The sequence below is a fragment of the Haliotis asinina genome, chromosome 12 (assembly GCF_037392515.1).
Source record: "Haliotis asinina isolate JCU_RB_2024 chromosome 12, JCU_Hal_asi_v2, whole genome shotgun sequence".
In the NCBI taxonomy this organism is placed as follows: domain Eukaryota; kingdom Metazoa; phylum Mollusca; class Gastropoda; order Lepetellida; family Haliotidae; genus Haliotis; species Haliotis asinina.
In genome coordinates this window covers 36,849,810-36,874,327 of record NC_090291.1, presented here as the reverse complement: position 1 = coordinate 36,874,327, position 24,518 = coordinate 36,849,810, and the positions used below count along the sequence as shown (strand labels likewise).

The 24,518-nt window shown below is 42.8% G+C and overlaps 1 protein-coding gene across 3 annotated transcripts in view; it reads right to left on the bottom strand.

Annotated features, from left to right (window-relative positions):
• The window catches only part of LOC137257781 (carbonic anhydrase-related protein-like), a 29,454-nt gene extending 11,484 nt beyond the window's left edge, over nucleotides 1-17,970 (bottom strand). The window contains exons 1-2 of one of the 3 annotated variants that reach the window (XM_067795212.1): nucleotides 17,922-17,970; nucleotides 2,890-3,079 (exon numbers count right to left, since the gene is read on the bottom strand). In XM_067795212.1, the coding sequence (XP_067651313.1) occupies nucleotides 2,890-3,043 (154 nt within the window). In that variant the 5' untranslated portion in view covers nucleotides 3,044-3,079; nucleotides 17,922-17,970. Of the gene's footprint in view, nucleotides 1-2,889; nucleotides 3,080-8,415; nucleotides 8,810-12,038; nucleotides 12,186-17,921 lie in introns of those variants that run through there. The other 2 variants (XM_067795211.1, XM_067795210.1) reach the window with 2 other exon arrangements.
• Between the last annotated feature and the right edge of the window lie 6,548 nt (nucleotides 17,971-24,518).

The following is a 24,518-nucleotide window of genomic DNA, read 5'->3' as shown; positions in this document are numbered from 1 at the left end:
ACGTTTTGAGACTGTAACCATGGTGATGACAGATTGGCGCGCAGACCCACATTTGTATCATGTTATACATGTATTAGGGATTACACTTCCTCAACAAAGGATTACACTTCCTCAACAAAGGATTACACTTCCTCAACAAAGTACTTTTGTTGGGTTGAGTCCCATCCGGGACTGGAACCCACACTCTCAAAGTGAAGAACTTTTTCGCCAGCGCACAAAGTCAGCCATCTAACCTACTCAGACACCGTGCCTTCTACAGAAATGTAACTGGTAGTACAGACGAGCCTGGCTGTGTACTGGCAATAGTTACCTGACTCGAAGTGTGAGTTCGAATGCGTCACATTGATTTTGAAAGAACATACCTTTCCTTCAGTTCCCACTATTGCACGTCTTCTATTTTTATTCCACAATTGTCTTGTCTCTGGATCCTGACAGTCTACCATGATGATACACTCGGCATTTCAGAAAACGGAGGTTATGACGTTCCTGTCAGTTTATCTTCTTTGGTGGGTGCTGTAAGGTAGTCAGATATGGCTTTATTGGAGCCCAACAAGCTATTATCTTCATTGCCAGACAGACTATCAATATCATGTGTAAATGACTGCATGGCGGACCTCTGGCCTTTCACTGAATAAACCTGTCTGTCTGTCTGTTTGTTGTCTTCACTGCCAGCCCGTCTTTTATGATGAAATATTCTTTGAAACTGCTTACTGAAGGGGTGCAATTATTGCACTGATGCAATATGAAGTGTTTCTCAAGACTATCATCGCTTTGGAATCCTGCATCATTTCTAGTGTTTTATAAACCCCAACCCATAACGGGAAAGGGCGTCCTTCCACAAAGCTGTACTTGGCTGACTCAGGTTTGGGGGGCTTTAACCCAACACCATGAACTGTCCATTACAAATCTTTTCAGTATTACACAACACATTCCATATGGGACTCAGAGCAAAACAATCAACTATCGTAAAGGCGACCTCTAACACGTCTTTATGCCCGAATATCTTTGTAACATGAATGGAATAATTCATATCAAGTTGAAATAAGAAGAAAAGTATGAATGGTTAATTTCATGACTTATCATTTTATTCAGTAATTGCTTAAATAAATCAAGGTCTTTTGTCTCACATATGTGTTCCTGTAAGTTACTGTATAGCTAATACCCACCTAGTGTAGTTTCACGAACTAAGACTGGTGCGTTTTGAGACTATCGTTTCACATGTCCAGTGATATATTTCACGAATCAGCTTATAAATGGAATATCTTCTACTTCACTTTAAAAATGTGACATATATCATATATCCTGATTTCTTCGTTTGTCTACTGGAACATGTACAGTTGTAGGGCTTGGGAATTTAGAGGTTTCCAATAAATTGATCGTATAAGTTTAAATTCAAACTATAGTAAATTCATCTCTTCTTGTACAAATTACACTGTCCAGGGAACAGTTCAGTACGGATTCCGAATGCCGAGTACAATCTCCAGGAATATCGAAATCATATCGAACACAAGCAAATCAATATTAATAAACCAGAAAATATCCCCACTGGCACCAGTTGCCATGGTGACAGTGCCATCATGTCAGATTTGCCATGCCTTGAACAGCATTATTACGGGAGATGTGGCACGTCAGTGTCAAGGCTGGAATGTTGTGAATTATTCATAGACGAACAGACTAGTGACACCGTTATGAAATGTCAGGGCAGTGTGTGTAGTTACACGTGTTTCATTGACCTGTTTCTATAGACATGTCGTGTTAAAGGCAGCTGTTGGTACATCCAGTCGTACACAGATAAACCGTGACACAGACAACTGAAGGTAGATCGTGTTACATCCAGCTGTAGATGCAGTGAGTGAGTGAGTGAGTTTAGTTTTACGCCGCCTTTAGTAATGTTCCAGCAATATGGCGACTGGGGACTGTACATACCGAGAGTTACACACACCTACAGATATCTTTGTGCAACAAACAGATGCGTCTTGTTACAGACAGCTGTCGATAGTCCGTGTTACAGGTGTCTGCAGCTGCAGGTGCCTCTGTGTAACACGCGGCTGTAAATGGCAGGGAAAGAAAACTTGCAACATTTTCGACTAGACTAGTGAGTGGACAATAATTAGTGGTCCCGTCTGTACTTCACTGGTCAAAAATAACATTTGAAGATTTATTCAACTATCGGTACAAATGTACAGGTCACCAGGACCATTTCAAATATATTTAGTGGTCCTGATGGATGTTTACTGACCAGGGACCACAGGACCAAAGTAAATTTCGCAAACTGAAATAGCCCGTGTTACTTACACCTACATATGCCTCTGTGGCTTATACAGCTTCACGTGGGTTGCCCTTGTCTCGATTTACAGCTGCAGCTGCCACCTGTTACAGACAGCTACAGATGCATTTGTGTAACACACAGTACTTACAGCTATATAAGTCTCTGTTGACGTGTAGAACCACGTGAACCCTTAATTATATGTTCACAGTAGCAAAATTTTATGTTCACAAGCACAAGGTGCCAAATACTATTCCAAAACTAAAGGGTTTTAGGAGGGAACTTTTCAAACCGTTAGAAGTAATAAACCGTAGTCCTCATAAATATACAATCATAACATCATCCACTTTGGACATTATGTTACAGCAGAAAATCGATAAACTTGTTTTGGATTACACGTATGTCTGAAAACAACCGCGGTGCCCAGGTGGCATGTACATGTACCAAGTGGTCTTTACATCGGTTAATAAGTAGGGAGGATATTTGTGTGTGTGTGTGTGTGTGTGTGTGTGTGTGCGTGCGTGTGTGTGTGCGTGTGTGTGTGTGCCTCTGTTGCAAACAGCTGCATGTGGATGGCCCTATTTTCAGTTTACAGCTGAAACAGTTGCCCCCGAGTCACTTACGTTTGTACATGTAACGGTCCGTCCAGTCCTTCATTGTTGGTTCCAACGTGATTATACCAGCTGAGAGGCTGTTGGAGAGTCGACGGTGTTGCGCGTCCCGGGGGTAGGGAATGGTGCTGCCCGAGTTGCGACGGGTGTCGTTTGACGGCTGCATGGACGTCGTTCCCGGCAGGGGTAGTGTGGATAGTACCTGAAATGGATGTGATAGCCTATTTAAACCGGAGATAAAGTGTTATTATTCCTTTCATAAAATGAGTGAGTGAGTGAGTGAGTGAAGTTGTAAGTCTTTTCCTTGTATAAAGAGATCCGTTAAAACGACCCGGTTGTAGGTTATAAAAGGTGAATGCAATCCTTTCCATGCTAAAAGAAGTGAATGCAGTCCCGATTTGATTCATGACAGGTAAATGTAATGACTCTGTACGTTACATGATATGTGAATCTGACACTGTTGTTTATCAAAGGTGAATCTCAACTGGCTGCGAGTCTTAACAGATGCATGTAATCATGTTGCAGGTCATATATAACAGGTGAACGTGGCACTGGTGTTTCTGAAGGTGAATCCAAAATAGCTGTCCGTTATATCATGTGAATGTAATCACGTTTAGGTGATATGACGCGTGAATGTGACACTGCATTTGTAACTACTCGTGTCACTCCGGCTTGTAGGTCACGGAAAGAGACGAGTAGTTGCGAATGTGTGACACTGGTGTTGACGGAAGCTGAACCTAAACCCCCTGTACGTTTAAACCAATATATCCATACTCATTTTGTTGATAATTAACAGTTAGGTTATGTTTGCCTAAAAAATGTCGGCATGTAGTGGAGTTAAGAAATAGACAAAATCATGAAAACTAGTATAACAAACTATAATCACAGTATTGTCAGGTTTACTATGAGGAGCCTGAGACGGCTATTGCAGAAGGACCGGACTCGACTCCCCCTATGGATACATACTCCAACGTCCGCGGGACTCGAGTGTCTTTGAGCTGTGTTTTAGATACGAACTGATGAGTATCAGATAGCCATGTGATAACTGTTAGTAGATCACGTGACAATATAGTTGCGATTCCTCCGCTGCCAAAACATCTGCCCATTACTTAGCTCCGGCACGGCTAAGACAAGTAATATTTACAAGCCTGTAGTGCTTAGAGATGAGTCGTTTGTTTCCACTGCCCTCCCATTGTTTGACTGAAGACGCCATGTACAAATACAATTTGTTTTACCTCCACTGACTCAGACACGACATACAAAATATTTTGTTTCAGAAAAGAGTGAGGAAGTTTAGTTTTAAGCCACTTTTAGCAGTCTCCCAGCAATATCACGACGGGGGACACCAGAAATAGGTTTCACACGTTGTATCCATGTGGGAAATCGAACCCGAGCCTTAGGTGTGACAAGCGTTCGCTTTAACCACTTGGCTACCCCGTCGCCTCTGGTTTTAGAAAATAACAACATCTGCTGTTGGTCTGTTGTTGTTTAACGCTGAATTCTGCAATATTCCAGCTAAATGAAACCTTCTAGCAACAATCGAGTTCTGATCAGATAAACCAATGACTGAACAACAATCCAGATAAGCTGAATAACCTGGCATGCAGTGAACCATGTCACTCAGTTGACCACTGTCCCATGTGGTTGATATAATGAGTAACCATCCGCTCCCCCACCCCAACCCCCGTCTGTGTACATCGCCAACATTGACCACACAAGAACTTCAGCCCTGGTCCAATTCCCCTAACTCATCCTAGCCCTACATCTGTCCTAGCACGGACCTTGGCTTCATCTCAGCACTGAGACGGGCTCAACATTATAGGCATTTAAAGCCAAACAAACCTGAATCTCATCGGTGCGCATATTTCATAAATGTTTATTTGAAAGTATGACAATAAAGGCTTTACAAATCACGTGGTCAAATCCCTCTTTTGGCAACACATTTCTCGATCCCTCAAGCCGCATGAATCTTATTTAGCAAAACATGACTCTTGCTCTGCGAACCAAGAAACTCATTATCGTTACTCGGCAGGGATCGTTCAAGACCAAAATGAAAGGCGCTCTAAGTGCGAACATGACAAAACAGCGCATTGACCACACGTCTGTAGAAGTCTAAGGAGATTGTTCCCTCATAGCATGCTATATATATTTAATGTTGTAAAAGTCAGCAAGGGTGGACCACGTAGATATGTCATTGCTAGGGTGCGCGGAGGTACACAAGTGTTCAAGAGTACATTATTACTCTGGACAGTCAGGCATGAAGTGTTTTATATCGCGGCAATAAACAATACGTGTTGTTGAGATCGAGTTTTTCCCGTAATTTCAATCTGAGGTACATGTTTATTTATATATACCTTAGGAGGAACACACGCTTTTCAAACTAAGTCTTGTATCAGATACCCCCCGAATTAGGGGTAGTTTGAAGGAAAGGGATAATCCCTTGCCTCTTAACGCTGTTCTTATAGTACTCGAGCTATAGAAGGACACGATGCCTTTTCTTTCAAGAGGCCTGCCTAACTCCGACTTGAGTAACGGCTACACTACCTGACGCTCGAGCAATAACTCGCACTGCCCTGTTTCTGCTCTTATGTAATTAACAAGCTGGACATTTGTTGATTTACTTAATCCACCCGCCCCAATTTCGATTAATGTTTCCCCGCTGACTCAAACTAAACGAATGGCTCTATCCGACTCAAACTCTATTTCAACACCTTGAATCTGACCATACCCACTTGCACAAAGCGATTTTAGCGATACGACTATCTTAAGCCTATGTTGGAGAATGGGAGTTACAATCATTGTAGCACTAAAGTCCCTTGTGCAAGTGAGCCCAGACCCCTTCTCAGTTAATAGTTGCAGGCGATTACTATTGGAGTAAACGGAGTAATGGATAGTAATTGTATTCGACTGAGTAATGATGCCAACCGACACCCACTCGAGTAATGGATACATTGGACATCCGACTACTGAATAGCTCCACTCTAAACTTGAAATAGAATTGCTCCATCAGACTCGAGAAATACCTCAGCCCCACTCGAGTAATGGATACATTGGACATCCGACTACTGAATAGCTCCACTCTAAACTCGAAATAGAATTGCTCCATCAGACTCGAGAAATACCTCAGCCCCACTCGAGTAATGGATACATTGGACATCCGACTACTGAATAGCTCCACCCTAAACTTGAAATAGAATTGCTCCATCAGACTCGAGAAATACCTCAGCCCCACTCGAGTAATGGATACATTGGACATCCGACTACTGAATAGCTCCACTCTAAACTTGAAATAGAATTGCTCCATCAGACTCGAGAAATACCTCAGCCCCACTCGAGTAATGGATACATTGGACATCCGACTACTGAACAGCTCCGCTCTAAACATGAACTAGAATTGCTCCATCAGACTCGAGAAATACCTCAGCCCCACTCGAGTAATGGATACATTGGACATCCGACTACTGAACAGCTCCACTCTAAACATGAACTAGAAATTGCTCCATCAGACTCGAGAAATACCTCAGCCCCACTCGAGTAATGGATACATTGGACATCCGACTACTGAATAGCTCCACCCTAAACTTGAAATAGAATTGCTCCATCAGACTCGAGAAATACCTCAGCCCCACTCGAGTAATGGATACATTCGACATCCGACTACTGAACAGCTCCACTCTAAACTTGAAATAGAATTGCTCCATCAGACTCGAGAAATACCTCAGCCCCACTCGAGTAATGGATACATTGGACATCCGACTACTGAATAGCTCCACTCTAAACTTGAAATAGAATTGCTCCATCAGACTCGAGAAATACCTCAGCCCCACTCGAGTAATGGATACATTGGACATCCGACTACTGAATAGCTCCACTCTAAACTTGAAATAGAATTGCTCCATCAGACTCGAGAAATACCTCAGCCCCACTCGAGTAATGGATACATTGGACATCCGACTACTGAATAGCTCCACTCTAAACTTGAAATAGAATTGCTCCATCAGACTCGAGAAATACCTCAGCCCCACTCGAGTAATGGATACATTGGACATCCGACTACTGAATAGCTCCACCCTAAACTTGAAATAGAATTGCTCCATCAGACTCGAGAAATACCTCAGCCCCACTCGAGTAATGGATACATTGGACATCCGACTACTGAATAGCTCCACTCTAAACTTGAAATAGAATTGCTCCATCAGACTCGAGAAATACCTCAGCCCCACTCGAGTAATGGATACATTGGACATCCGACTACTGAAAAGCTCCACTCTAAACTTGAAATAGAATTGCTCCATCAGACTCGAGAAATACCTCAGCCCCACTCGAGTAATGGATACATTGGACATCCGACTACTGAATAGCTCCACCCTAAACTTGAAATAGAATTGCTCCATCAGACTCGAGAAATACCTCAGCCCCACTCGAGTAATGGATACATTCGACATCCGACTACTGAACAGCTCCACTCTAAACTTGAAATAGAATTGCTCCATCAGACTCGAGAAATATCTCAGCCCCACTCGAGTAATGGATACATTGGACATCCGACTACTGAAAAGCTCCACTCTAAACTTGAAATAGAATTGCTCCATCAGACTCGAGAAATACCTCAGCCCCACTCGAGTAATGGATACATTGGACATCCGACTACTGAATAGCTCCACCCTAAACTTGAAATAGAATTGCTCCATCAGACCCGAGAAATACCTCAGCCCCACTCGAGTAATGGATACATTGGACATCCGACTACTGAAAAGCTCCACTCTAAACTTGAAATAGAATTGCTCCATCAGACTCGAGAAATATCTCAGCCCCACTCGAGTAATGGATACATTGGACATCCGACTACTGAATAGCTCCACTCTAAACTTGAAATAGAATTGCTCCATCAGACTCGAGGAATATCTCAGCCCCACTAGAGTAATGGTCCCGTCGACACTTTCTCGAATAATGGATATATTCGACTTCTATTTCATGAATGGAACCACACCTTACCTGCTCCAGATACAGACCCATCTTAAGCTCGAGTAACAGCTCTAACCCACACCTACTCGAGAATCTATCTAGTAGGCTTCTACTCGAGAACTGTCACCTAATCAAGTAATGGATTCACCACAATCCTACTCAAGTAATCTCTCTATCCGTCTCCTACTCGAGTGAGGGCTCCAATCCACCCCTACTCAAGATATGGCTCCAGCAAAATCCTATTCAAGTAATCTGCCTTCTGTCTCCTACGCGACTAATAGCTCCAGTCCACACCTACCGAAGTTATGACTCGACCACAATCCTACTCAAGTAACCTATCTACCCGTCTCCTATTCGAGTAATGGCGTAAGTTCACACCTACTCGAGTCTTAGATCTATCCATCAAGAGTGATGGTTCACCCCGACTGAACGTGATCTACCGGACTGAACGTGATCTACCGGACTGAACGTGATCTACCGGACTGAACTGGATAGATAACCGCTTCAACTAAACCGGTCTATCCAAGTACCCGGCACCATAGATTCCCCGTGCACAGTCACAGACCCACCTACCTTCGATGCCCCTCCCTGTCCATGTACATGTCCGCCCGTCTCCATGTTGAGATGGTACGCCAGGCACTGACTCACAGCACTGTCTTCACCATCTGTTCAGATGCTTTCTGCTACACCTGCACTCTATCTGTCTAGTATCTCCAGCATCTGTCACATATAAACACACGTGCCCTACATACACCACGCCAGCATCACCGATACATTGATACGCGTGATGCAGTGATGCATACTCCCAGCGTCTTTGAACTCTGCTGGTTACATTCTCGTATCCGTCTGTCACACAGCCTCACGACAGCTCTAGACAGCGGTGTTTACCGTGCCATGTCGGTGACACCGTAATGGAAGATTACCTCCATCACTGAGCTCCACACAGCTGACGGCTCCACTCAATCACAGCTATTTCGGTCTCTCGCATCTAATGGACATTTCTTAAAGGATTTTACCCGCTCCAAAACCCCACGTGTCACTCCGCAGCACAACTTTCATTACTGCCACAGGTGCAAATTACTTTTTATTCAAACTGACATATAAGTAAGTTAACGGACAGCGCGTTACCGGTGACTCTTACTAATCGGATAAGCTGTTTACAAAAGAGCTGGGTTGACAGTACACAAAGGACATTCCACAAGGTCTTTACCTGACCAGCGTTCTGGGTTCAGCCTCCGAATTTCTCCATTATATCATCATCTCGATCAGTGCGAAGGGAATATTCCATATCCCCGTGTGGTGTCCGTATACCTGGATGGTGTCCCTATACCCGTGTGGTGTCCACATATCCGTGTGGTGTCCGTATACCTGGATGGTGTCCCTATACCCGTGTGGTGTCCACATATCCGTGTGGTGTCCCTATACCGGGATGGTGTCCCTATACCCGTGTGATGTCCACATATCCGTGTGGTGTCCCTATACCCGTGTGGTGTCCACATATCCGTGTGGTGTCCCTATACCTGGATGGTGTCCCTATACCTGTGTGATGTCCACATATCCGTGTGGTGTCCCTATACCTGTGTGATGTCCACATATCCGTGTGGTGTCCCTATACCCGTGTGGTGTCCACATATCCGTGTGATGTCCGTATACCTGGACGGTGTCCCTATACCTGTGTGGTGTCCACATATCCGTGTGGTGTCCCTATACCTGTGTGGTGTCCACATATCCGTGTGGTGTCCCTATACCCGTGTGATGTCCACATATCCGTGTGGTGTCCCTATACCTGTGTGGTGTCCACATATCCGTGTGGTGTCCGTATACCTGGTTTGTGTCCATATATCCGTGTGTTGTCCATATACCTGTGTGATGTCCACATACCTGGATGGTGTCCCTATACCCATGTGATGTCCACATATCCGTGTGGTGTCCACATATCCGTGTAGTGTCCGTATACCTGGTTTGTGTCCATATATCCGTGTGTTGTCCCTATACCCGCGTAGTGTCCCTATGCCGTGCGGTGTCCATATATCCACGTCGTGTCCCAAACCGAGTGTGCTATCCCTGTACCTGGATGGTGTCCCTATACCCGTGTGGTGTCCCTATACCTGAATTGTGTCCCTATACCCGCGTGATCTCTATATACCCGTGTGTGCTGTCCCTATACCCATGAGGTGTCCACATACCCGTGTGATGTGCACCACCTAACTCGATCAGCAGGAAATGATTCACCCCGAATTCTTTCGTATCAAAGCGACACAAATGGACTTCGTTTATCCCTTAAACAATAAACCCTTACTGTGTGAATTTGGTGGACCTGTTTACCCTATACTGACCTATGTCAATAAGGTTTGGGTGCTTCTTAATGAACACTTCAATTCAGTTACCTTTGAAGACTGTACATCATCTGTTCTTGCTTGTTAGCGTTGCCGTGTGAAAGTAACCCGGCAATTGTTAAACGATCCCCAGTTTTGTCGCTGTTCTGACTAAACACTGCATGGCTTGATATGTCACTCTACACTCTTACATATATCGCGCTTGTTTTCATGAGTGAGTGTGTTAGGTTTTACGCCGAGTTTAGCAATAACCAAGCAACAACACGGCGAGGCACACCAGAAATGGGCTTCACACATTGTACACATGTTGGGAATCGAACCCAGGTCTCCGGTGTCAGGAGCAAACGATTCAGCCATTTAACAAACCCTACTGCCCCTTGTTCGTGAAAAAACAACTACTGCGGACGTTAACTATGGACTACGTACATTCAGAGTTCGAAATAACCACTAGCCCGGTAGCCTGGTGCTAGGTAAAACTTCTCCGGGCTGGTAAAAGTAGAATGACGATAACCCGGTTTGCTAGTGTTAATTTTCCGTTTTTGAAAAAGTCTCATTTGCAAATGGTGCCATGGTGTCGTTTCCATTCTGATTGACTGGGTGTTTAACTGGACTCTCACTGTTTAAATAGTTATAGACCTAAACTTTTTGCTGAACCATGGGTCAATTTGTAACGTTGATGTTTAACCTTGAACTCTATGAAAGAAATAATAAGTAACACCTTTTGAGAGTTTTGTGTCGTTATTTATTACCTGCGAGGTCGAACATATCGGGGTCCATATTGTTCACACGATGCCCTTGGGCAAAACATCACTTCGTCATGGTAACGTGACGTTATGAACAATGCCATGACTTCCCGGTTATTCTGTCACGTTGCGTTCAACATGCGGCGACGGCAGGTAGCCAGTCTGTGTTTGAAAGTAGATTTGGGTTTTTTTCCCACAATTTAAAGACTTCTCAAATAAACAGAGTATTATATTCATGTCCGTAACGTTCTATGTTTCGTGCCTTAATATCGGTATATCACTTGGAATTACCAACATTTAGGTAGCCGTGTCGTAAACATTGTATGACATGGGCACTCTGTATATCCGATCTTCGTTGTCGGCATTTCGAAATATACAGCCACGGGCGGGACCAAAAACCACACTGACCGATATCCACCGGTTCGTTATAACCACGAGTTCGTTATATCCATGAGTTCTTTATACGGGTATCTTCAGTAGTTTACCGGATACACCAATATCGTGAAGGAATAGGTGTGTGGCATAGGTGATTCTGTCAGCAGCGACCAACATCTCAGATTTGCACTAAAAGATAGCTTTAAAGAGTTTTAAAGATGACTTCTAAAGAAATTTTCATACGATAAATTACTATACATCCATGGGCTCAGCATACAGTACAGCACTGGAGTAAACTATCTTAGTCTATAATGAAACTGTTTAGATTTTGTTTATCTATTGTATCTCTTCACAATATTCCAAATTTATGACAGAGGTAAACAATCGAGTCTGAGCCATAAAACCCAGTGACTGGTATCATTAGCAACGGACGAGATACAATGGCCAACAAGTCTCAACCCGATATTGTTCGTAGTTCCTAACGACAAACACGTAGGTAACTAGGTGTAAATTCACTATTACGACAGGAGACACCAGGAATGGGCTGCACACATTGTACCCTCGCGGGGAATCGAACCCGGTTCTTCGGTGTGATGAGCAAACGCTTTAACAAATAAGCTTCCCAACCGCACTAACTTCATTTGAGGTTTGAAAGCAAAACACCCACACTTTAGGTCAAGATTAGAAACTTAAAAGATTATTTTTGTGTAATTGGGGAAATTATCAACAACAACCCTCTTACCTGTCTCACCATTTACGTGTTCCTACAGGTATGGCATTGTTTTCACGACTGATTCCATCTTGCTAGGGATACATGTTGGTCACAGTTACGTAAGTGCCCCCTTAACACCACCACGCTCGTCGCGCTGCTCAACTGGTCTAGGAATTGCTGCAAGCATTCGTATCAGCGTAACATAGCAACCGTTTTATTGCATGACCTGATATGATTACATGGCTAATAACATAAAATATCCCAGATTTGTCCCGAATTGCATCATACGCGCTAGTTAACTTCTCCCAAGGGACCATAAGGCAAATAGAGACTCGGCTTCCCTGTCACATCAATTTACAGCACGTATCGAAATGGTGGAAATATCGTTCAGAGACAATTTAGACCCAGCTATTTTCAATCAGGGCTCCTGTAACCTGTGGATTCATTCACTCATTTATGATATGTGCCATGAAGAAACCTGAGGAAAGTCTTATATTCACAAAGCTTTCTTTCTGAGGGTCCAAAGGTTAAGCCCATTCAGAATGCCACACATGGAAAAACACGGCAAGTATCAAGAAAATAAGAAAAAAAAAAGAAAACAAAAAATAGTGAAAATATCAAAATATACCCAAACGCTACAATGGGACATGTGGACAATTTCCCTCGTGTCATGTCTCCCTTTTGTAAACTAAGAAATATCAGGCAATGTTCGACAAAATGACAACGCAAATTTGTCGCATGTCGCTATCTAATGCTTTAGACAATATTACAATTGATGTAAGACTCAAAACTTGATACCATAATTGGGTGTAAAGGTAACTACATGCCTCGCTCTTGAACTCAAAATCTGTTCGATTGCCAAGATTTTCAAAATAGGAAAGAGTGAGTGAGTGAGTTTGGTTTTACGCCGATTTTAGCAATATTCCAGCAATATCATGGCGGGAGACACCAGAAAATGGGCCTCACACATTGTACCCATGTGGGGAATCGAACCCGGGTCTTCGGCGTGACCACTAGGCTACCCCACCGCCCAAATAGGAAAGATTTCAACAGCATGATGTTGCTGAAAATGACTGGGAAACTTTTCAAATTATCGCAAACGTTCGCGAAGCACAGGCTTGAAATAGCTGCAATATAGAATTATGCACAAAATCCTCCCAACAAAACAATTACATTTGGTCAACTTTACATTCAGTACTTGGAAACTAACCCTGCCAATTGTTTTGGGTTTTTTTTTTCAATATTGGTCAACTTTACATTGATTACTTGGAAACTAACCCTGCCTTCTTATAAAATTAATATATGTATACATGTGCCGCCGTATTATTAGAAAATTTCTCTATACATGTTTGCCTGTACCATGAAATATGGATAATATTTTCAACAATATAATAAATAGTCGCATTTATAAAATAAGAAATATCATTCAATGTTCGAACAAGTGACAGCGCGAAATGTCCCATCTGGGCTTCCAGAAGACACTGGGACACTGACGCCCGTGTTCGCCTAGTAACCAACAGTGAATACTAACCGTCTGATTATATTCAGTTGCACTCACACTAAACACGCGTGTTTGTCACCTTTACCTTAAAACTAATACAGAAGAGAAAGGTAAACTCACCTGTATACCGTTTTCTTGTCAGCGTTAGAGATGGGAACAGGTGTTCTCAGTGGTCATCTGCAGCCTACTGTGGTCAGTCGGCGGGCGACGATACTCGCCTCCCCACGGAACAACCTTCAACCAGCTTGTAAACCAGATGTTAATGATAACGCAGGTGAAAATACAGTGCTAATAGAGCACGTGTGAGCTGGCGTCTATATCAACGGAAGGTCAGCAATAGTCGATGGACAGAGCCGCTTATGCAACCTGGAACCAATCTACCGAAAACGATCTACCTGCACCTCCAAAGCCGCACTGTTCTTCATCCACTGTGTCGATTTATAGATGTCACCATCAACCGCGCATCGTTACCCTTTACCCAGTTTTAACGCCCATTTGTTCACCCACACCCACATACCTCCACATCCCGTCCCCCTACACACACCTGAGACCATTCGACGGACAGTGTCTTCAACCTTACCTGTCTGAATGATGTAACTCAATGTCAATTGTACAGGTGACAGGTAATATCGATGTATCTGTATGTCTGTACTGATGTATCTGCATGTCCTTATAAGCAAATCCCAATCAATTATTATTATAATGCAACATAATACGCATCCCTGCACACACACACGCACACGCACGCATGCACACAAACGCACATCCTTTTTGTCCTGAAATGTTGTTAAATGACCATTGTTACTCGAGTTAAAATGAAGTGAGCGCACGCACGCACGCAAGCGTATTCTAAAAAAGCTGTATCCGCCCCTGCCGGTTAACTATGCCATATGGATATTTCGAGTATCTCTCACCTCTTTCGGACCCGTGATGATTTGGGTTAGAATTGATTTTCAGTAACCCATGTGTGTCGACATAAGAGGCGACTGACGGGATCGGGTGGTAAGGCTCGCTGACTTGGTTGACGCATGTCATCGGTTCCCAATTGCGTAGATCGATGCTCATACTGTTGATGACTGGGTTGTCTGGTCTAGACTCGATTATTTACAGACCGCCGCCATATAACTGGAATATTGCTGAAGGCGGAGTAAAACTTCACTCACTCACTCACTTTTTGAGTGATATATTGGTCTTGGTGCGACTGAGAATAATGTTCATGCTGTGACAGACAGAAAAAGCTTATGACAGGAGTGGACAGGTTCCTTTGTATCTGGATACCGCAGCATGCATGCTTTGGTTGAGGTCATCCATTAAAGTGGTCGTGGAATTTAGGCCCTCAGGTAGATCAGCAGTCTGTCTAAGACTAATTAGTTCAGTCCCTGAACAGTTTAATTTCCCATTCCACCCAGCCCTCTTTCCAATGCTGAAGCACAGGTAAACTGTAGTGCAAATGGGTTGGGCAGCATGGAGAAATGACCAGTATTCTTATATGCGATCTTCTCTCGCATATAAGAAGACTTGCTATATTCCCTATGCTGCGCAACCCCATTTGCGCTACAGTATGCCTGTGGCTAAAGCCTTAAATGCATCAAGTCTAAATTTCCTCAGGTTCTGAAACCCCCACCTTGGACTCCTTGTCAGTTTACAAATGAACAAGGGATTGTTTGTTTCTATCAAACTTATGTATAGTCAGAGACTAAGCGTTAGTCTAGTGGATCATATAACGAGGACCTTTCTGCGATTTCTGGATACGACAAAGGCTTCCGATCGCTGTTAGGGATCGTTCATAATTTATAGGGGTCTGAAGACAACTTTTAAGAGAACGGGGTGGGAGGATGTGTGTGAGGGAGGGGGTGGGGCGCATTGTGTTCTAAGGGAATTAGGTAGGGTCATCAGCTTTGTACACATGTACTGGCGGGGGATCAGCAATTTTGAACAATTTCATACATATTACAGCACTGTACATAGATATAAGGGCGGGGTGGGGTAGGGTGGGGGACATTCTAATTATGTATATATGCTTTTCCACAACAACCATCATTGTAGACAAAAGTATTCCAGTTATAGATACGTCCGTGTCATTTAAATTGGGCGGCATCGTCTTGTACAGTTCTTTAATAATTTACAAACATATTCAGAAACAAAAAAATATCCAAGAAAGCTCAGAATATGTCTAGAATATGTTACTAGTTTAGATAACCACAGTTTTATGAAAGAAGAAATCTCTGGTTTCCTTTTCACAATTTATTGATGATAATTTAGGAACCGTTTCGTATGTGGAATGTGTTCATTTCACAGACTACCGTATTTCCTCTATTATTTCATCTGGTAGGCGTCGGATATCTACGGGGTAAAGTGACCGGGTAAAGCAGTTTACCAACAAATACGATAATTAAATTTAGTAAGTGCAATAAGCGCGGGGCCTCTAATATACGTCGGGTCTGAAGTCCGTTGAAAACACAAGTGCCTGGGCGCTAATTAGAGCAAATACGGTATATGCAAATCCCGATAATTATCAGTAGAGAAACAAATATCGTTTATGAAGACAAAAGCATGGTTGAAGTAAGAGAGAAAATTTTCACTCGAAAAGACAGTTTGAACATCGAATCTAATCATGGAAACATAACGTCTAAGACTGGATCCATTCAGGAGCAATGTGAATCCATATACACAATCATGGATAATCTACAACAATCTATAATTACATAGTCTCCCTGATACAATGTACGTTCCCAAGCACGATGACCAGTGAACATTCAGACATCGCGTATGACGTTACACTACAGATACGGACAAAAACTGAATATTTTACTAGCGCTTCTTTAGGTTTCGTATTGCTTCGCGGCTCTGTGTTAACGATCGGGCAGAAGAAAGTATACAGATTTGATGGCATTCGCTTCCACGGAAAAGTGTGAGTGAGTTTAGTTTTACGCCGCACTCAGCAATATCCCAGCTACTAGTATATGGCGGCGGTCTGTAAATAATCGAGTCTGGATCAGACAATCCAGTGAACAACAGCATGAGCATCGATAAGCGCAATTGGGAACCGATGACATGTGTCAACCAAGTCAGCAGCCTGACCACCCGATCCCGTCAGTCGCTTCTTACGACAAACATAGTCGCCTTTCATGGCAAGCATGGGTTGCTGAAGGCCTTTTCTACCCCGGACATGCACGGGTCCCCAACAGAGAAGAGAATTATTTCATGGCCGCTGAACCGAAACGCACACGATAAAATTAATAGTAGTGACGTATGTCATACGAGTGTCATATTTGTGTTTCAGAACTTAGGTTTGTTGTATACGATTGTAACATATCATCTAAATAAAATACGACATTTAGTGGCACCGTGCAGCAATCGGCCTTTTAACACCATCGATACTGCAAGTTTAGGCAGGAGGAAATGAACAGGCGCGAGACTGTCGCAGTCTGCATCTGTCTGCTTCCACCACTCGTGACCAACTCGGTCACGGAAAACTTCTTGGAGGTTATGGAAAGGGGCGAGTGATGACGAATGTCTATTTCCAGTGCATTCGTAACTACTCGTCTCTTTCCGTGACCTACAAAGGCTTGGCGGAATGACACGAGTAGTTACGAATGTTTCCAGTGCAGCACGTGACGAGCTTCACGACGCCCCTTGTTGGATTAATTATTCAGTGGTGAATTATGTGATACGAGTGTCATAATTATGATCTGGAAATCTGTTTTCAGCCTTGTTACTCTTTTGTGTAATTTGATGTCAAAATATCGCTTTTAAAGTGTGTAGCTTTCTTTTCATCGTGGTAGTTATGTTGCAACGATGGCAATAAAAGTATTTTAATGAAGTGTGGTTCTTGGAATCAATCGAATATGTTACTGTTGCATGTAAAAATATTGGTATGGGTGTAATGTGCACAGAGGATACTAAACGCCTTTCAGTGTAATATTTTTATTAAACGGCATAATGATTGGGTATCAAAGCGAGTTTGATACCAAATCTTACATGAGTTCAATCACAATGTTTTACAGTTATGACGTCACGATGCTAATGCCTCTGACGCTCGCTTGATACCAAATCATTAATTCGTTTAATAAAATTGCTATTACACTGAAGATCGTTTAGTATCCTGTATATATGATCCTTGTCGAAAAAGAGTGAGTGAGTTTAGTTTTACGCCGCTTTTAGCAATATTCCTGCAACATCACGGCGGGTATCATCAGCAACGGGAATCGAACCCGGATCTTCGGCATGACGAGAAAACCCTTTTAACCACTAGGCTACCGCGCCCAAATATACTAGTATTGTTTTAAATTATATTCAAGATAATTTCACCTGTTATTTAAAATTTCACCGTCCGCTTTGGGAATCACGTTGTTTTTCATCGCACAATGCAGGGTATACACAAGGGAATAATTACAAGCAAAAGTACGTACCTGTCTACTGATCACGAGACTGTCGCAGCGCAAAGACTAAAGATAACCAGTCTGTATATGAAGAACTCCACTGCAGCGTATGAACAATTCCATAAGGTCCGTGTAGGAAATAGTATTTCCTTCATTTCTCACGATCTTCCATTCAGGCGTGATCACGTGACTGTGCACGGTTCCCACTATCAGAGTAAGATGGTACGGATATCCTTGACGTCAGAGGTGAGCTCGCTCCCGTCAAGTCATGCTACAGAGCAGCTGTTGTCCAACTGATGGATGTCACACATTAGTTGTACGCTGTCCAAAAGACAAAATGAGTGGGAACAATTGTGTCCTGAACATCTACAAACTTTACATATATGTGGTAAAGGTGTTACATATAACGCAAACTTTATAGGTAACAACTTCTACATATCGTGAGTGAGACGTTTTGATACAGACTCTTGTACCGTTGTCATTCCTAGTTAACAAGGAACAAGAATCTGCAACGAAAATCTCACTAATCTCACTCACGGAATAAACAAGCTCTTATCCATAAACTTGGTCTATGTTGTACTTCCCAGATTCTAAACTGCCGCTAAACGAAATTACTCGCTGTTGATTACACTCAATCCGAAACAGTAGAGCAAGACAGATGTTCGATACATACAGCCATATGTATTTTCTGGTCTCTATACACTCACCACACAGCTATAGGATACACCACACCCCTCTATACACACACCACACAGCTATAAGATACATCAGTCTCCTCATAGGATACACCTTTCTCCTCTATATACACATACCACACAGCTATAGGATACACCACACTACTCTGTACACACAAGCTACACAGCTATAGGACACACCATGCTCCTCTGTACACGTAACCCATCTGTACGACACAGCACGGCTACTAACATGAAATCAGATTTAGATGTTGTTTTCTTACAGAAATTAATCTTTCTTACATGTATAAATATAAGATTGTGTGGAACGCAGTGGAAATTCTGTTCTTACACTGAGTGTCATATTGAATGCACAGGCGTTTTCTTTATACGTGGTTAATAAAGAGTTTCTATACTTTGTACCGTTAATCCTAAGATGACTTTTCGTGTGTTGTCTGGTGGATTATGATGACACGATTGAGAAGTTGCTTATGTAGTTAATCAACTCCGGGAATGTGTGATTTCAAATTATAACGAGGTCACCTCTCGCCCAATTTCTTGAGTGAAAATACTGAAGAGGACGTTTGTTCGTCTTCAAAACCATTTAAAGAAACGTGGCCGGACATCGCTAAAGGTCGAAAATTTGCACTTGAAGTCTGTAAAGAGTGAGTGGACAGGGTTCTATGCCGCTTTTACCAATATTGCGGCAGTATCACGACCAGGAACATCAGACATGGGCTCCACACATTGTTCCAGGAAGGTAATCGACCTTCTGTTTAGGGCTACCCGTACGCCCTGCAAGGAGTTGGAGAAATGATGACGACGGCGATGACGATGACGGCGATGACTACGACGATAATGATGATGACGACGAGTGAGTGAGTGAGTTTAGTTTTACGCCACACTCAGCAATATTCCAGCTATATGGCGGCGGTCAGACCAGACAGTCCAGTGATCAATAACATGAGCATCGATCTGCGCAATTGGGAACCGATGACAAGTGTCAACCAAGTCAGCGAGCCTGACCACCCGATCCCGTTAGTCGCCTCTTACGACAAGTACAATCGCCTTTTATGACAAGCATGGGTTGCTGAAGGCCTTTTCTACTCCGGGACCATCACGGGTCACGACGACGACGACGACGATGATGGTGATAATGATGTTTGTGTGTGTATATATGTATAACCAACCTATCTCAAAAACGGCAAGGAGGATTTCATTGAAGCTTACAGGAGCTCTTGGGAATGTACCCCGTGCAACTCCGTTAGATGTTGAAGAAAGCATACTCTTTAAAAAAAGTAAAAAAATGAATGTTATTCAGATATCTGTAAATCAACGAAACACACAGAGTTGAAATTACGTAGAGCGATACATTGGTGTCTCATGCGCATGTATGACACTCATCGTGGTCATTACTGCTTACTACTGCAAACATTAACGTTACTACCTTGTTTGACCACCTCTTACTACTACTTACATTGACGTTGCTACCTTGTTTGACCACCCCTTACTACAGCTTACATTGACGTTACTACCTTGTCTGACCACCCCTTACTACTTCTTACTTTGACGTAACTACCTTGTATGACCACCCCTTACTACTGCTTACATTGACGTTACTACCTTGTCTGACCACCCCTTACTACTTCTTACGTTGACGTTACTACCTTGTCTGACCACCCCTTACTACTGCTTACATTGACGTTACTGTCTTGTATGACCACCCCTTACTACTTCTTACGTTGACGTAACTACCTTGTATGACCACCCCTTACTACTTCTTACGTTGACGTAACTGCCTTGTCTGACCACCCCTTACTACAGCTTACATTGACGTTACTGTCTTGTATGACCACCCCTTACTACTTCTTACGTTGACGTTACTACCTTGTATGACCACCCCTTACTACTGCTTACATTGACGTTACTGTCTTGTATGACCACCCCTTACTACTTCTTACGTTAACGTAACTACCTTGTATGACCACCCCTTACTACTGCTTACATTGACGTTACTGTCTTGTATGACCACCCCTTACTACTGCTTACATTGACGTTACTACCTTGTCTGACCACCCCTTACTACTGCTTACATTGACGTTACTGTCTTGTATGACCACCCCTTACTACTGCTTACATTGACCTTACTACCTTGTCTGACCACCCCTTACTACTGCTTACATTGACGTTACTGTCTTGTATGACCACCCCTTACTACTTCTTACGTTGACGTAACTACCTTGTATGACCACCCCTTACTACTGCTTACATTGACGTTACTGTCTTGTATGACCACCCCTTACTACTGCTTACATTGACGTTACTACCTTGTCTGACCACCCCTTACTACTGCTTACATTGACGTTGCTGTCTTGTATGACCACCCCTTACTACTTCTTACGTTGACGTAACTACCTTGTATGACCACCCCTTACTACTTCTTACGTTGACGTTACTGTCTTGTATGACCACCCCTTACTACTGCTTACATTGACGTTACTGTCTTGTATGACCATCTCTCACTACTGCTTACATTGACGTTACTGTCTTGTATGGTCACCTCTTACTACTTCTTACATTGACGTAACTACCTTGTATGACCACCCCTTACTACAGCTTACATTGACGTTACTACCTTGTATGACCACCTCTTACTACTTCTTACGTTGACGTAACTACCTTGTATGACCACCTCTTACTACTAGAACAGTGCGACACCTCTTTGGCACAGATCGAATCAGTTGTTTCATAGTGTAATCCTTCTCCATCCCTCCTGCAGCATGTTGAACAACTGTCAAAGGGTCAGTAGCAGTTTACGATGTTGACGTAAACGTATGTCGATCTGACCCCACATATAATGATCTGGTTTCAGATCTGGGGATCTGGAGGGCCAAGGGAGGACATTGATGTCTTTTTTTATTGGCCAGGTAGTCCACTGTGGCAAGTGCTGTGTGAGGTCTGGCGCTGTCCTTTTGGTACAGCTCCCTCTGGCAGTCGACAAGGACTGAGGACAGAGAATCTGGTCGGTATATCGAGTGGCCATTATATTGCCTTGGACGAGCACCAATTTCGATCTACATGTGTATGAGATGGGTTTCCACACCATGGCCCACCAGCACCAGATCGGTCCACTTGTTTGATTCAGTTGGGTGCTAAACGTTCGTTGCTTGGTCTGTAGACACCATGTCTTCCGTCGCGTAGCTAGAGGGGATACCGCGATTCATCACTGAACCATATCTGCCTCCATCTTCCATGGTTGGTAATCGTGTCAGAGATGGTGCAACTTTTGGACGTCTGGTACGCATACCTGCCTCTCGGAGACGGTACCTGATTGTCTGGTCGTACATTCTCCGGGCTCTAAAACCGTGCTGTTATCCCGGCGGAACGATGGCAATCACGTATGGCACGATGACTGTGGGTTACCCGGATGTAGCGGGATCTAACGCTGGTGTGGTGACTCATGGTCTTGCTGGTCATGGGTGGTCATCTGTCGAATTAAAATGTACAATACGACTCCACAAACAAGTTATTGTGCTTTAGTTAACACTCAAGGTCCTTGGCACGACATTCCTTCATTCTTTGTAATAGTCCAATGGCAATATCTCAGTCGGCACTGCTGTGGCGTCCCATTTTCTCATCCAGTATTTGCAAACAGTGTTGTATGAATTTCCGAGATGCATTTAAGTCTTTTATAGTCATAGGCTGTACTCAGACTTTGAAAGTGAATAACTGTGGCGTTTGGTTTTGTTCCATAACAGTCAAGCTCATCATGGCAAACATGATCGATAAAACCATTCAAAATAGTTTATGATTGCATTCGCTCACGCATGTTCTTCTAAGTCACAACAACAATATTCAACTCTATAAATGTGCTTTAATATTTGATATATTTCGATCGTTATTTTCAAATTGTATTTTGCATTTCTATTTGTGAAGAGTGTATGTTAAAGTGCTTGTACGCAAAGCTACTTTTAAAAATAATCACAATTTTAAGTATATGCGGAATTGCTATCCGCGCACAGTTTGGTGAATATATAAAGTACAAGTGCACAGTTGTATGTTTGGCGGAGGCATGTTCTCTAACCTGGGGCCGTCTAGTTTCCAAATTAAAAAATTATGGGTGTAGAATTCATGTTTGTGTTTGTACGTCAAATTATTTCAAAACTTGTATTTATACAGTCTATTTTGTTCATGCAGGTTAAGGACGGATTGGTTGACAATGCAGGTTACTTAACAATGCTAACTCCTTGTGGAAGATAGAATAGATATACTTACTAGTACACATTATAAACTGCACATTCAAACTCAACTTGCTATATGTAGTTGTCTGTTACTATGATATAATTTGCCACTTCTGTATTAATACACTCAGTAAATATTGACTGCAGATTTGTCTTTGTGATTTAATTACCCAGACACGTGTGTCAGTGTGTCAGTTCTGACTGCACCGCGGTAGGCCTGATTTGACATGATCACGTGATAGTCACATGACCCTTATCTGGGTACTGTCATTACTAAACCAGTGTGTCATGGTATGAAATGGGAGAATACATTAATTGACTAAATGATTTACATTAATATGTGTACAGGCCAATGCTTGGATTTTTCCTGCATCCATACACAACAGTGATTACAATTAGTATTGGTTCGTGTAATTCCCAGAGAATTACAGAGACCCTAGCACTAAATCCTGAACAGTTCCGCATGGGTACCTGTGTAAAACCCCGTGGATCCAATAAAACAGATGCCATGAGGGCGCACCCTGAAATTTTGTTAAATGGCCATTGAATTTAGGGTGAAAATGGACTGTACATTCCCACTTTCTCAGAAAGCTATATCCGCCTCTGCTGACCACGCCGCTACATCATAAAAAAGCTTATATAAGTCTATATTCCTGTAAATAGCACAATATTCCAGTGTATTACTTACTTACTTATTGCTTAACGAAAAGACAACATATACGCTTGGACAACAATTTCACTTGTCATTCTGGATCTACCTTAATAATGACTGACGCAACGATCAAAGAATGGCGCCGAACGCAATAAACTATTAAGCTGTCAGTAATAAGGCATATCGGTGCATGTCTTTAATTAGCACGTGGACAATGCAATCAGCACGCCTCCCTGCCAATCAACAAGACACTTGAAAGGGAAACCGCTAAGTCAGACCCACCAGTCAGTTCTGTGTTTATCTTACCGGGATAATCCGAGCTGTTGTGTTTATTAGCCAAATTAGATTACTGTTGTCGCCAGAAGGATTTTACAAGACGTGTCAAATCAGCAAACTGTTCAATAAACACTCGTCGACAAACAGCTCATAGCTGTTAATCGGCATCCGACTCAGCAATGTGGGTTTTCATGTATTCTGCAGACTGGCAGTGAATACTAAACAAAAGCTACGTATCAAATCGCGTCCGGTATATCTGATACTCAGTGTAACTAACTGAGCTTTTTATCTCGAAAATATGGAGCTATATCTCATATCCAGATTACAGTGTCATACGACTGGCTCGTGCTGAGCGATCTGAAAAGCTAGCTCGAGGCTGTGAACGGACGCTCTGTCACAATCCATGGGAAAAACAGGCTATGACGTCAGTACTTCATTTATCAATCATGACGTCACCCGTTCAGGGCGCAAATATGTATAATATTCTAACATTAACCGCAATATCCTGTTTTACTGCACGCGTTGTTACTGTGTACACATCTGACACGGATACAAGCATTGAGACTGGGGTGTTCTATAGTAGTTTCAAGTCATTGCTTACACAGATAAGTAATCCCCATTCATATCTATTTCATATATCCATGTACTTTGATGAAGCATGATTACACGATGCCATTTTATGATGAAGCAGCAGAGCAAATAGGTAGGTGAGTGAGTGAGTGAGTGAGTGAGTGAGTGAGTGAGTGAGTGAGTGAGTGAGTGAGTGAGTGAGTGAGTGAGTGAG